Raw genomic sequence first — 15,739 nt, 5'->3', positions numbered from 1 at the left:
CCTCCTCCATCGGCCTGGGAGGACCGCGCGCGGATTCTAGCCCTGGAGCTCCCTCCAGCGCGCAGCCCCAAGCAGAGGACAAACCACGTGGTTTCCCTCGGAGGAATACAGCTCCCCCAATACTAACTCCCTGGTCGTCCCAGGCACTGGACAGCTGGAAAGTTGGCCCCAGGGAACAGCAGAGGTTTGGCCCGCTAGAGATCAGGGCGGTGTCTCCCCTCCCCTTCCCAAGCCAGAGGGATACTTGGAGACACAGGAAGAGGCTCCGCTGGGATGGGTGAAAGCGACCCTGCATCCTGTCCACTCTGCTGTGGGGTTTAGGGTGAGCCGGCCCTCACCCACCCTCCCTAAAGGGCCAGAGGCTGCTGAAAACACTGACAAACAGAAGAGGGAAGGGCTTGGGCTGCGTCTAACCCCAGCGCTGTGCGCACTGCATAAATCACTGCCTTGCCGCCCAGGGTCTATCAGCTCATCGGGAGGACGCTGCACCCAGAGGTTCAGAGTGTCCTTCCCGCTCCAATGCTTGGTGATTCTGCAAGGCTCTGGCAGCAAGCACAGTCTTTATTCAGAGGGAATGTTTATTGGGGCATCCGGGCAGGTGGATGATACAGACTGCACACCTCAATGGCTCCCTGTCTTGTCCTGCCCTCCTACTCCCCAAAGCATGTGATACAGTCCAGCCCCACAGCTTAGTGTGGGAGCTCAAGTATGTCACCGGATCTCTCAGCCTTGAAGGCTCCTTCACGGGTCGCAGTGACGCTCAAGTGAGACGTTTCTGCAAGCACTTTCATAAGCTCTAAGTGCTGAACAAATATTGTTACTATTCTCCTAATCCAGTCTTCATACTAATAACACCTCCTCATTGACTTTAGGCATAACATTACTGTACACATCAGAAATCTCCAAACCGTGTTCTTCAGAAACAAGTGTTTCCAGAGATGTTACAACATCTTTCAGGTTGGGGAGGGGAGTCAAGATACCTGGTTTTTCTTGTAAAATGTATTTTGGTAAATATGTAAGAAATATACCAAATACATTTAGTTGGCTGTCCTTACCAGTACCTAATCATCTCACCTTTAGTCATTAGGGAAATGCAAATCAAAACCACAATGAGGACTTCCCTGGTGGCACAGTGGTTAAGAATCCGCCTGCCAATGCAGGGGACATGGGTTCGATCCCTGGTCCAGGAAGATCCCACATGCCGCGGAGCAACTAAGCACATGCGCCACAACTACTGAGCCTGCGCTCTAGAGCCTGCGTGCCACAATTACTGAAGCCCACGTGCCACAACTACTGAAGCTCATGTGCCTAGAGCTCGTGCTCCACAACAAGAGAAGCCACCGCAATGAGAAGCCCACACACCACAACTAGAGAAAGTGCGGGTGCAGCAACAAAGATCCTACCCAGCCAAAAATAAAATAAATAAATAAATTTATATTTAAAAAACACAATGAGATGCTACCTCACACCCACTAGGATGGCTAGAATCAAGACAGACAACAAGTGCTGGCAAAGATGTGGAGAAATCGGAACCCTCACACATTGCTGATGAGAATGTAAAATAATAATACAGCTACTCTGGAGAAGTCTGGCAGTTCCTCACACTTACTATATGACTGAGCTATTCCATGTTCACAGCAAATTATTCACAATAGCCAAAAAGTGGAAACTCAAATGTCCATCAACTAATGAATAAACAAAATGTGGTATAGCCATACAATGGAATATTATTCAACCATATAAAGGCATGAAGTACTGACACACGCTGCAACATGAACCTTAAAAACATTACGCTAAGCAAAAGAAGCCAGACACAAAAGGTCCGTTTATATGAAACGTTCAGAATAGGCAAATTTACAGAAAGCAGGTTAGTGGCTGCCAGGGCTGAGAGAAAAGGGGGAATGGGAATGACTGCTGATGCGTATGGAGTTTCTTTTTGGGGTGATGAAATGTTCTGGAATAATTGAACAACCTTGTGAATATATTAAAAACCACTGAATTGTATATTTTTTGATATTAAGCAATCTGTCTACAAAGCCAATAATAAGATATATTTCTGATTCTAATGACATCATGAAAGAACTGTATTTCAATGATCTGTGACAATGTTATAGTAAGGGAGATCTCAAATTTTTCCAGTTTTGTTGAACTGTATATTTTAAAAGGGTGAATTTCATGGGATGTGAATTACATCTCAGGTTTTTTTAACCGCAAGAAAATGTAATCATCTGTCTTTCAAAAAAATGACCTATTGGAACAGAGAACAGTCAAGTAATCATAAATAATGACTGTTACCCAAAGCTGGAACACTTCATACATGCACTGAAGCCCCACAGCAAAATCACCCAGGTGTCAGTGTATTTCGTCTACATGATGATCGCTGGTCTTATGTTATGGGCTTTGCCTTATAATTTCAACAAATACCTGTGAAATTATCCAGAGTATAGTGTACATGATACAACAATGCTATACAAAGTTCTTCCCTACAGATCCATGACTAAAGCTTTCCGTGAGAAACATGCACTGGTACATGAACTACGACAGTTGTATCATGAACATATTATAATTTAAAAGAGTTCCATTTGCATTTGGTAAATTCTCCAAATTCTATAGTATAAAATGTCGGTCAATCTTTTCAAAGAGCCTCTCACTTCAGGATACATTTCTTTGATCACCTCTTTCCCAGACGGTCATAGCTTAGTCAAGAGGTTCTTTCTGGTCAAGGTTCCAGCTGCTGTGACATGCCGGAGAAGCTGCACAGCAATGTCACCTGTTTGTCATTAGCTTAATTGAGACAGCGAGCATCGAGGTCTTTACCCTCAGGCTTCTTTCAAGCCCCAACTATGAGCTGAGGTTTTTCAAAGCCACTCACAGTTTTGCTCTTGCAGTAAAAGAAACTCTGCAAATTCAGAAGAGGTGTGCAAAGATCTTTAACACTTTTCTTGTTAGCCCAGTCCTCAGCACACGCTCCTCCTGAAATCCAACAGTCTCTTTTAAGTGCAGAAAGCACAAGGTCTCCTTCTTGTTCCCACGTGTCATCTGGAGACAAAGCAACCCAGCCTCCTGCCCTGAGGAGGCTGAAATTTGATGTACGAGGGGCAGATCCCCGAAGACTCTTCTATGATTTGGGTTGAATTAATATAGCTATCAATCAGTCTACTATAAAATACTACTGAGAGCCTAGAAAGTGCGAGGAACCGTGCTAAAAATATAATGGTGATGGAGGAAGAGGGAACACCTGTTTCCATTGTTTCGCGCCATCCATATGGAGGACCCCCCCAACTTGACCAGCACTCCCCACCTCCTGCCCCCTCCTCAGCCCTCCTTCCCGACCTGTGCACACTACCGCCTCCCTTAGGGAAGGAAGAGAAACTGCTGTGCTGGGCGAGTTTGGGAGGCAGGCTGCCCCATCCTCCTCTCCTCTCCTCTGGAATTAGCCTCCGAGAGACTGCCCTCCCTGCAAGGTGGCCAGCGGCCGTCCAGAGCTGCCTGTCCTTTCAGAAGTCTGTCTGGTCTGTACCCAGGGTTGGGAGGTGCCTGTCCCTGTGTCTGTCTGTCACTCCCAACTCAGGCCAGAAACAGGGGTGACGCTTACGGGGTGCCTGTCCACTTCAGCAGATGAAGAAGGTAAGTAATGCTCCGCCCCCCATGGAGATGATACTCTAGTAGGGAGCAGCAGAATGCAAACTAGCAAACAGGGTAGTGACTTTCCAAACTTGCTTCCTGATGTCCAAAGAGCTCTCGCTCTCACTTCCTTCAGCCCCTGCTCAGATGTCTCCAAATCCATGGGGCCTTCCCTGACCAGCTGTACAAAACAGCCCACAACTCCGCACCCCAACACAGGAACGCTCCCTGTGTCCTTATCCACCTTTACTTTTCTCTATACAATGGATCACGATCTGACTCACTCTACGTGGACAGGTTTGTTTGCTTAAAGTCGATCTCCCACACCCCACCAGAGCCCCAGAAGAAGCTCCATGAGGGCAGGGACTGGTTCTCTTCCTACAGGCACAGGCACCTAAAACAGGGCCTGGTCAGGGAGGCACCCAAGAACATCTGCTGAATGAATGAGCACATGAGTACGTGCTACAAACAAGGTGATGGGAAAGATAACGAGGGCTAGGGTGGCTGCTGCTTTAGAAAAGCAGGGGAAGGCCTTTCTGAGTCGTTACCATCTGAGTGATAACACAGTGACGGCACAAGAGAAACAGCATGAGAAGCAATCCTGCTGTACCCCTGAGGATGTCCCCACAGTGCTGGGTAAGCTCCCCCAGGCCTCTGCGAGGGGCTGGCCACCCCGAAAAGGAGAGAGGAGATGGCTACAGGGTCCCGTCAGTGCTGAGTCCCCAGAAGTGGGCAGAGTAGAACCGTGCTGTGAGGCTGGACACACAACAACGGACGCAGCAGCGCTGGACTCCCTGCACAATACAGCAAGGCTGCGTTTAATCCTTACCGCCCCGTGGGGGATGGGTGTTTAATCCTCATTTTACAAGAGGGCCCGGGAGGCCCTGAGAGGCGAGGGGGGTGACCCACAGTCACCAGCTAGTAACTGGCCACTGGGGGTTAAACTCAGTGCTGTCTCCCTCCCTCAGGACCATGATGTGCCCAATCCAGCAGGTTTAGCAACAGGACACGCTGTACGTGGAGGTGATGCTAAGCAACACAGGTACCTGGGTGGCAGGGGGCTGTGCCTGTCCCCCCTCTGTGTCCCCTGCATTTGTGCACTCAGGGTCCAACACACAACAGGTGCTTAGTCATTCACAGGGCTTCGACATGCACGGTAGGCTCCTGAGGGAGACGACTGGTTGCCTACCCCACAGCTTCCCCTCCTCTTCTTATTCACTGTTTTTAACTGGAACTCTGCTTTGATTCTTCCTCCATCCTGCGGCTGCAACACAGATGTAATGCCTAAAGCTCTAGCAGCCATTCTGGCCCAGGAGGACAAGGGCCACTCTGTGGGGATGGTAAAACAGAGCTGGAGGGGCCTAGGACCCTGATGACGTCATGAAGCTCCTGTGCCAGCCCAGAACGCCTCCTACCTCTGGACTCCATTTAGATGAGAGATAAAGCTCCATCTTGCTTAAGCTACCACTATGTGGGATTCCCATGGCATATTCTATCAAACTTAATGCAAAAGGAAGCCTTATGGAACACAAGTCTGGACCTAAGTTTTAGAAGGGTGAGATCCCACTGGACAGACGGAATGAGACAATAGAGGGCTCGGAAGCAAAGCGAGCAAAGCTCCAGAAGGGACAGCGTCTCCTGCAGCTGAGTGGGGAAAGGCTGGACCAGGACGCTGAAGCCAGCTGCTGTGGGGCTAGAATGTTGGAATGACCTGGATGACAGTGAGCCGGGAGCCAGGGGGTTCTGAGCGGTGTGATAAAAGCCCCATTTTAACAAGATGAATGAGCCTTCCCCAAGCCAGCAGAACCAGGATAGCCTGAATGAAAGGCAAATGCTCCCTGAAGGTCTACTATGTGTCAGGCATTGTGCTCACAGGGCAGGCTGCACAGAGGCAAGGATGCCTGAGCTGGGTCTGAAGGTGGGCAGGAAAGCACCAGGCCCTCCTGTATCCCTTTTACAGCAGGGACTTCCATGCCTGCTGCCACAGCCTCATACAAATTCAGATTTCCAGGCCCCATGAGGAGACTCTGACCCACAGGCTGGGGCAGGGTCCATGAGTCTATATTTTGAATAACTGTCCCCAGGAGATTCTGATGCAGCTAGTCCATAGACTTATTAAATGAGCTAGAAGCAGCTCCTATCCTGGTACCTCGAACATAACAGGTTTGGATGTTTATTAAATAAGTGAACAAATAATATATTTCCATACTGTTAGGAGATAACAAACCAGTGGATTTTGAAAGACTTTCAATAATAATTCAAAACAAGATTTTTCTGGTTAAGTGAATAGCTTTTTAGCTAGTATTTAGTTAACCAAGATGTAATCTAAAGTCACTAGTAATATTCTATGATCAATTTCTGCAACCATTTCGGCTCAACCATTTCTGTGTCACTTGAAAATGGCCTGAGAAGAGACCTCTGAGTGTGAGCATGAGTCCTAGGCTGGCTCACTGCAGCCCTGCCCTGTACCCTGCACACCTGGCGGAGTCCCAGATCCCACCCTGAGGGAGGAAGAGCTTTCAGGCTGTCTCCAGACAGCTGGGTGGGCCAGGAGCTGCCTTCCTCTTCCCAAGGTGTTCTTACACACTTTAGGGCAACTCTCCCTGGGAGTGGACTGTTCTTTTACCTTATCTTACAAGAGAGAGGTGCTCCTTAAAGGGGGAACATGGTACAAAGAGAAAAACATTGGCCTAGGACTTGAGTCTAGCCCCAGCCTTGTCAGTAACTCCCCAAGAGGCCTTAGGCAAGTTTCCTCACCTGGGCTGCTATACGCTCTTGAAGTTCCCTTCCAGCTCTGATGCAACTGAGGTGAGAATTCCTAGTGCCATTCTTCCTAATTAATACTGAAAAAATAATTCTCATATAAGATGCACTCCCATATGTAAGACATGATGCTCGCTGCTAGGGATACACTTAAGAGAGGTCAGGGTCCAAGCCCTTAAGGAGTTTACAGTCTAGCAAGGTAGACAAATAACTCATTCAATAATTACATAATGATAACTGTGAGAAATGTTACTAAGGAAAAGTCCTTGGTGTGATGAGAATGTACAATGGGGGCTCAGGAAAGGTTTACCAAGGAAATAACATTTATGCTGAGACCTGAAAGCAGAGTACCAGTTAAGGAAGGCGGGGGGTGGGGCGGGGTGGGAGGTACTCCAGGTAGAGGGAAAGGTATGTGTGAAGTGGTACCAGAAGACACATTCCAAACCTGAGGAAGAATTAAATGACAACTAAAATGAGGCAAACCTTTTAGGACTACATATTTAAAGAAAAAAATAAAACAAAAAGAGCACCTTTTGTCACAAACAGAAAACAGATTCACAAAAAATCATTCAAAAGGAACAGGAGCAATTTTAGCTAGAACTGATAAACACTTACCTGAACACAGCCATCTGGCTGAAAGCCCCCAGACCCTCATTCCTCATGCCTCAGTAGGGGTGGTGTCAATTCCCTCAGGTCATCTGCAGCTGTCTCAGGCCTTGGGTGATGGCTATGGCTGTCAGAACTGGGCCCAGCAGAGGGAAGGAGTCAAAGCATGAAACACAGACTCCAAGAAGGGAAGCTGGCCCTGGGACTGGACCTGCCCTGGACAAGTATTTCTGGTGCCCACTATGTGCCAGGCATAGGGATGGGAGATAAGACGTCGTAGAGTCTACAGCACCAGGGAGGTACACGAGGAAGAGGAAGATGTGCCTTTTGAATGGAGATTCCTTGGACGGCTCCAAGGAGGGGATGGTATCCAAAGATGGGCAAGACTCAGCGACACACACAGAAAGGGTATCCTGACAGTGGAATGAAAGAAGCAGAGGCATGTAGGCTGGAAAGCACTGAGTTTGCAACTAGATACTGTGGCTGGAGCTCGAGAAGGGGACAGTAGAGCCCTAGCAATGGAGAAGACAGGCCTGAGTTGTGACCTCTGACTCAGAAAGTGAAGAGATGACATGCTGGTCTTCAAGGCGGTGTCTGGAGAGCCGGTCAAATCCCAGCTCTGCCCAGACTGGCCCTATGATCAAGGGCCCTTGGTTTTCTCCCTTGGACTGGCACAGAATTTCTCAAACATTAAAGTCCCAAGGACCACCTGGAACAGGTTGCCAGGCCCTACTTCCAGAGACTGCAAATAGGGCAAATGTGATGGGCCCAGGCTGAAAAACCCCAGGTCAGACAGTGGGTGCCAAGGGCCTGGCCAGCCATAAGCTCCAGGACCTGGATTCTTGGCCTCCTGTACCATGGAATCCAGGCCCAGGTACCTCTCCCTGACTATGCTGGGTGTTCCTGATGGGCTCATTTATTCTGGGAAGAGGACAAACTTTTGATGCTAAGGGGGTTGGGGGGAGAAGCTGGAAAGGAGAGCTGTGAAGGGCTGGGCACAGATTGTCCCCAAGTCTATGGACATTCCTGGGGGAAGGTGAAAACTAAGTAAAGAGTGGCCAAGGGCCCAGGAAGGAAGGAAGGACATTCTGGGTGGAAAGTATAGCTTACGTAAAGGCACATTCAGTACAGTTAAGACCTAAGGTGCACTTAGGGGAAGGACAAGAAGGTAGGCTGAAGAGGAGAGCCAGGGCCACAACAACATAGACAGCCCTACCAAGAAATTAGAACTTGATTCTGAAGACAACAAACAACAGACCCCTGAACCCTGCAGGATCCTGGCATCAGCTCCCCTTAGTCACTCACTGGGCACAAACACATGGGACACTCCTCTTGCCTCACCGCCCGTCCCCCCACCATCAGGCTCCATCCTTTAAGATCACCTACTATTTCTATCCCAAAATCAGACCTTGGATCCCCTCTGTGCAACTGTTAGGTCAAAACGAGGCAAGCAATTTAACTGAGACCATTAACTCTAAGTGAGGAATCCAATCTCTGACAAGCAGAGCCAGGAGGTGAATGAAGCGAGATGATGGGGATGCAGGTGGGTCCAGCCTGGGACAAGGTGACTAGCTCTGCTCTCCCCAGATCTTATCTGTACCTCCTGGGAGGAACCCGATGCTTCTCTAAATGGGTTCAGGACCCTTGAGGGTAGGGGAGAAGGGGGCACACAGAGGAGATGAGATGGTTCACACTGGCTGGGTTTGGGCTTGACTAGTTCTGACTGAAATACCTTGGAGAAATGAGCTATGAGAAATGTCACTGTAACTTGAACAATTCAAGCAGCCTTAGACCCTGTCCAGCAGACTCTGCACCAGAAGCATATTGGTACGTTCAAATGACCTGCTCCATCCTCAAAAGTCAAAGACTGAGGGGCTTCGCTGGTGGCGCAGTGGTTAAGAATCCACCTGCCAGTGCAGGAGACACGGGTTCGAGCCCTGGTCCGGGAACATCCCACATGCCGCGGAGCAACTAAGCCCGTGAGCCACAACTACTGAAGCCTGCGCCTGGAGCCCGTGTTCCCAACAAGAGAAACCACCACAATGAGAAGCCTGCGCACCACAAGGAAGAATAGCCCCCGCTCGCCACAACCAGAGAAAAGCCCGCGCGCAGCAACGAAGACCCATCGCAGCCAAAAATAAAGTAAATAAAATAAAATAAATGTATTTTTTTAAAAAAGTCAAAGACTGAGAAGAATAAAAAGAGGGGCAGGCTCTGAAGGCACTGACTGCTGAATCCTGTAACGCTAGCAAAGAGGGGGAGAGCCAATTCTCAAGGAGGCCGCAGTTAAAGGAGGAGACGTGGTCAGGGTAGTCGGCTAACACCGAGGCTCCCGGACACGCCCCCGGACGATGCCTCCAGCGTGCTGTGAATGCACACTTCAGCCAGGGGGATAGGATTGAGAGGTTAGGCTTCTACTGGCGTTGGCAGTGGGCAGTACAACGAAGACACCTCCCTCCTGACCCCTGGAGCCTGGCCGGGCGCGCGCGCTGACCGAGCCACCCGCCCAGAACCTCCGGCTGAGGCCCCGCTCACCTTGCACTTGAAGCCGGCGGCGGGCGGTAGCAGCTCCCGCAGCAGGGCCTTGGCCACCTCGCGGCTGGCCTCCTCGCTCACGAAGTGCAGGTTAAGCACCTCGTGCGCCTCGAACTTAGCGAGGCGCAACAGGGAGCGGATCGCGACGCGGGCCTTGGCCTGCAGCACGGCATTGTGTTCCGCCTTGGTGAACATCATCAGCAGGTGGTAGTCCAGCGGCCCGGCCCCGCCGCCCTCCAGACTCTTGGCCTTAGCGCCCGGGGCCGGCGCCACGGAGCCCTGCGCCAGCTCCGGCACCAGCGGCGAGGGCACGGCGGGGGCTCCGGCGCGGGCCTCCTTCAGCCTCTTGGTGGCGCTGGAGAAGGTCTCCCGGCCGGAGCCGAGGTAGTAGAAGGCACAGACGGCCAGCGCCGCGGCCAGCAGCAGCGCGCAGTAGTGGGAGCGCACAGCGCCCAGACGCGCCATGGCCCGAGCGCATGGGGGCGCGCCTCGGAGGAGACCCATGCGCCACCCGCCCGCGGACAGGGCGGCCGGGGAGCCACAGCGGAGAACAGTACCCCTGCACCTACTTAGTAGCTCCGGTGGCGGGCGGCAGCCATGGCGGAGGCGGAGCCGCGCTGCCAATTCGCGGGCGCTGATGCGCCGAGAGGCGGGACCAGGGCTGCCCGGCAGCCGCTGGGTCCTAGGCTCAGAAGGATTACATCGGGGTTGCGCCGCGGGTCCGCAGGAGCCGCCCCAGAATGGTCAGAGAAGCCGGTGAGGACTTGGACATACAGGCCAGCTGGCTGTACCGTCCGTGAAAAATGGCCCTCTTAAGTGCCCAGCCCCAGACGCTAGAAACCGAAGCTAAGACTTCGGTAGCAAAAAGACTAAACTGGACTCACAAAGAAAAAATTTCTCTATATACCTTTTCCACCCTAATTTCTTGAAGGCTTTAAGTCCTCTCCCCGACTCCTTTCACACCTTGGAGACTATCTGGGGCTAAAGAATTTAAACTAGCAACTCCCTCCCTATTCTCGGTGAAGTAGGATTGACACCCGAGGTGTAAATGGCCTGCTCACCTCACTTGGCACCTCTGAGGCGGACCAGAGGCAATCTAAAGGATACTTTTTTTTTTTAACTTTAACACTTTAAAAGAGGCTTAATGTGTACCCGGTAGTTTTGCAAATTCTTAACTGAGGCATAACTGAGGTCACTTGCCCAGGGTCACACAGTGGCAGGTTTGACGATATAGTTGGACACTGCCAACTACATAAAAACCCATTAACTTGAGTCTTCTGAGAACCAATGACACACTACAGTGTTTACGTAAACATGTACAAGTGGTGTGCATGCTTGAAAGAGGTGCAGGTGAAAACGCAGGCACAAATGCAATCACAAATTCTGTCACCCGTTTACTGTGCCATGCCATTATTTCTCAAAGTGTGGTCCCCAGAACCACAATTCATCTCGTTTTTAACTCTTCTTCTTTTCAGTTGGAGCAACACTTCTCTGAAAAACCTTGGACCTCTAAAGAACGCTTAGCAACAAGTTCAATACATGCTACTCACCTTGGGAGGGGGGGAACAATAGCAGAATTATCTCACTTTAGTAACAGGTATTACTTTAGTTCATTTAATCCACACAGCTCTAAGAGGTAGAGGTATTATTTGCTTATTTGCACTTTACAATTGAGGAAATTGAGATTTAGAGAAGTGAAGTGCCAAAATCTAGTTGGCTAGTAAATAATGGATCCCCACTCAAGCCATACCACTTCCAAAACCCAAACTTCCAGCCAAGATTAGCACTGAGAGTGGTAACTCAGACTCTGAGTTGTGTGTATTTCACCACAAGCTTCAGCAGATGACATTGTGGTTAAGAGAGCTGGATTTGGGTGTGTGCAGGGGGGAGCAAGATGGCAGAGTAGGAAGACCCTGATCACAGCTGCTCCCACAGGCACCCGAGAGCTGGATTTACAGCTAACTAGGAGTTGTTAGACTTCAGGGGAGGTACTTAATCTCTCTGAGCTGCAATCATACCCCTATGTAACATGGGGCTAATATTAGTACTTATGCCTCATAGGGTTATGAGAGATAATAGATAAAAAGCAGTTAGAATAGTGCCTGACACTTAGTAAACAATAAATATAAACTATGCTAGAAACACCAAACTCTAAAACAAAGTGTAAATATCCAACAAGTACAAAATACAGTTTAGCAACCATAGCTTTTCTAGAGTATTTACAAATTCTAAACCCCAAATATCCACTAAGACTTTACTACATGTACCACAGAATCTCCACCACTGTGTGCTACCATTGTATTATTACATTCTAATTATTGTTCATTAATAAGGGGGAAATAATTCTGGAATTGTACCTTTTAGTCCACCCACCTACACCATCAATAAGGTGGATTTTTCCTCTGCCATTTATTCTGGAATTTATTCAACAAATATATTTTTTCAGACCTTTATAAGATCACTACTCCTGGAATTTATGGATAACAAATGAAGAACAAGATAATTGAAATTTTACATAAGAAGTCAGTAGACACAGGAAAATACTCAGGAGACTGGTCTTTTCTCCAAGCTACTTCATCCTCAATTCTTTGACCATAAAGAAAAATTAATGTGTTATGTTAATGTGTTATGTGAATCAGCAGGATGACGGTAAAATGTTTATTGGAGGCTTGAGCTGGGATACAAGCAAGAAAGATCTGACTGAATATTTGTCTCGATTTGGGGAAGTTGTAGACTGCACAATTAAAACAGATCCAGTCACTGGAAGATCAAGAGTATTTGGATTTGTGCATTTCAAAGATGCTGCTAGTGTTGATAAGGTTTTGAAACTGAAAGAACACAAGCTGGATGGCAAATTGATAGACCCTAAAAGGGCCAAAGCTTGGAGAAGGAACCCCCCAAAAAGGTTTTTGTGGGTGGATTGAGCCCAGATACTTCGGAAGAACAAACTAAAGAATATTTTGGAGCCTTCGGAGAGATTGAAAATATTGAACTTCCCATGGATACAAAAACAAATGAAAGAAGAGGATTTTGTTTTATTACATATACAGATGGAGAGCCAGTAAAGAAATTGGTAGAAAGCAGATATCATCAAATTGGTTCTGGGAAGTGTGAAATCCAAGTTGCACAAACCAAAGAGGTATATAGGCAGCAACAGCAACAACAAAAAGGAGGAAGAGGTGCTGCAGCTGGTGGACGAGGAGGTACTAGGGGTCGTGGCCAAGGTCAGGGCCAAAACTGGAACCAAGGATTTAATAACTATTACGATCAAGGATATGGAAATTACAATAGTGCTTATGGTGGTGATCAAAACTATAGTGGCTATGGCGGCTATGGTTATACTGGGCATAACTACGGGAACGATGGATATGGACGGATATGCAGACTACAGTGGCCAACAGACCACTTATGGCAAGGCATCTCGAGGGGGTGGCAATCACCAAAATAATTACCAGCCATATTAAAAAGGGATGTTGGAGAAAACAGGAAGAGATTGCTAAAGCAACCCATCTTGCAAGGACAACACTGCAGTTTGGTCTTCTGTTGATCTAAGATGATTATTTTCTAAAACTTTCTAGTGTACAAGACACAACTGTGTCCAACTGTATGTAGCCGCCAATTAGTTTTCTTTGTGTTTCCTTTGTCTTTTGCTATCTGTTATGACTCGATGTGGATTTGTGTTTATACAAATTTTATTTGTATGATTTCATGTTAAACCTCAAATAAATGCGATTGTTTTTCTGAATCAGGTACTAAATAGCTCTGTAAAAGTGTCATTTTAAATAAGCGATAATTAAGGTACAGTTTATTTTGTAGGGAGTGTTGATCCATAGGGAGAAACTGTGGTCCTTTACTAATAGCCAGCTACAGTGTCTAGTCTGTTCCCCTTTCTTGTTAGATGTATTCTATCTTCTAAGGCTTCATTTCCCTGTTAACTGAGGCTTCCACGTACCTTTAAGTAATGTTGTTTTCTCTCTGTATATCTGGAGGCGTTGTCATGGAAGTTTCTGTGGCGTAGTTACAGTGTTGTGATGAGTGGAAGCTTTCTAGTAGACCGTAAGTCTTCTGGTTATATTTTGAAACGTAGCCTTTTGATGGCACAAAGCATGCTGATAGCTCCTGTTATGAATAGAAAATAGTTTGCTTTGTTCTTGTCTCTGGGAAGGCATTTGTTATGACTTGCTGTATTCAGTGGTCTGCTGGAAAGAGCTTTGGCTCATCATAATACCATACCTTTGTTTTCTTGATTAAAATGTCTAGATATACCCCGGGGAAAAAACACTTGAACTGTGTTACAGGAGCCACAGTTTAAGAATATCAGATATAGTTACATTTAACACAAGGATTTTGGCAAATAGGTATGAAGTTATTAAAGTCTGAACAAAAGTTAGATTAAAATATTTGAAGTAGTGGCTGAGTAACTAAATTAGTTGTACACTATTCTGTTGGTATTATGTCACAGCAAGCACCAAACTGAACAAAATGTTTTCTGTTGGGGCATTTTTAGGAAGCTATATTGGGTGTTAGCTGTTATGTGGTGTGAGTTCTTAGAAAAGGTCACGGTAGTAAGCTTCATCATTTTTAGTGCAGTTACTGCATGAGCTGGGTAGTTAAGCATATCCATATTCAGACATAAGAAGGAATAGTGGGGAAAGGTATCCCTTAAATCTTATATAAATGCAAATCTAAGTGTGACCAACTCATGTCATTACAACAGATCTTCCTGGGGCATTAAAAAGAAAAACAGTTTTAGCTATAGATTTTGGAGGATGACCTGGGTAAATTCCAGTTTTGAATTTTACATTGTGTAGTTACATTGTGTAGTTTACATTGTGTAGTAGAATTTAAGGTCTGTTTTTGTTTCTGTGGTTCCATGTTAGCCATTAGGATTGGCATACATGTTAACGTGTAGAATAGCTGACCTCACCTTCAACCAAGTGTAAACTTTTTATGCTAATGAACCTGCCTTTTTTTATCTGGTGCCTGCAACTTTCTTTGTTCCAATGATCTTTGTACTTGCTGGGCAATCAAGTTATGCTTTTGGCCTTCTTTTGCTCCTGTTTTGCTATTTGATCTTACACCTAGGCCAAGTACCAATGTTGACCATTGCAAGGGACTGTTCAATTCTTTCAACATGTAACATTAGGGAACAAAAAGGAGATTTTCATTTTAAGTTATGTTGTCAGTCAGTAGATACAGTGTCTTTAGGGCAGTGAATCCTGTAAATTCAAATTTATGATTAGATGACAAGTTGACATTGAGATTGTCCTTTCCCTTATCAAAAAGGAAGTCTTTTTAAACAAAAAGTATGTGGTGTTGTCAGACGTTACGCGCTATTTTCTCAGCTTAAAATAGACATATCTGGGTGTATAACAATATGACTAAATAGACAAGAACTTGATCGGCAAGTGACCCTTCAGTTCTAACTTTAACTGCAGTCAAGTTCTCTTACTTCTAGCCAGGGGAGATGGTTTTTCCTGTTGTATGATTTCTACATCTGTAATGTAACGTAGAAATCTGATAGTTTAGCAGGCTTTTTTATTGACCACTACCCAATATTGTCAAAGATACAGAGAAACAGACACTCCTCTACAGTAGATGGGGGTGTGTATATTGACACAACTTTCCTGGAGGGCACTCTGGCAATACTAAAATATAAGAGAACTTTCAGTTCTCTCTCCTATCCAGATGAATGTTTCTTCCTGAGACAAGGGTCTCAAATTTTGATTGGCATTGGGAACAACGGGGAGCTTGGTAAAAACACAAGGGCTCAGGCCCTATTACCTTCAATGAGCCTGGGCCTCGACGGTGACTCTTCTACGAGCCACAGTTTGAGAAGTACTGCCCTAGCTCTTCACCGAGCCAACCTCTCTGGCTTCAGACCTTGGCTTAGATGTCACTGCCTCGAGGAATGGTCTCTAAACACCAACGCGTCCAGTGTCCAGAGGAGGCACCATCCTCAGGGATCCCATGAGGGCCACCTATGAACTGCCCAGTCCTATCTTTCTCCCCTGCAAGAAGGCAAGACTTCAAGAGAACAGGTAGTGTGTCTTTTTTTTACCGTAATATCCCCAGTATCTAACACAGTGCCTGACTCTTGAATGAGCCTCAAAAATACATCCACCCATTGTGAACCAGCATTTTCACATCTAGGAATTCATCCTAAGGAAATAAGGAAGAATGTACTCAAATATTTAGCCGTAAGGGTAAT

At 47.0% G+C, this 15,739-nt stretch overlaps 1 protein-coding gene and 1 pseudogene across 2 annotated transcripts in view; one reads left to right on the top strand and one right to left on the bottom strand.

Moving 5' to 3' along the window:
- XXYLT1 (xyloside xylosyltransferase 1) overlaps nt 1-10,130 on the bottom strand; it is a 196,846-nt gene extending 186,716 nt beyond the window's left edge. The window contains exon 1 of the mRNA XM_082625145.1: nt 9,529-10,130. Coding sequence (XP_082481271.1) covers nt 9,529-10,032 — 504 coding nt within the window. The 5' untranslated portion in view covers nt 10,033-10,130. The remainder of the gene's footprint in view (nt 1-9,528) is intronic.
- Nucleotides 10,131-12,140: 2,010 nt separating this feature from the next.
- On the top strand, nt 12,141-13,038 carry LOC309806708 (heterogeneous nuclear ribonucleoprotein D-like; annotated as a pseudogene). Its single transcript has one exon. The product of its transcript is annotated as a heterogeneous nuclear ribonucleoprotein D-like (transcript).
- Nucleotides 13,039-15,739: the final 2,701 nt, after the last annotated feature.

Source organism: Mesoplodon mirus, assembly GCF_964341445.2.
Source record: "Mesoplodon mirus genome assembly, chromosome: 6".
Lineage (NCBI taxonomy): Eukaryota > Metazoa > Chordata > Mammalia > Artiodactyla > Ziphiidae > Mesoplodon > Mesoplodon mirus.
The sequence above is the reverse complement of the archived record's forward strand: the minus strand, read 5'-3'. Positions and strand labels throughout refer to the sequence as shown.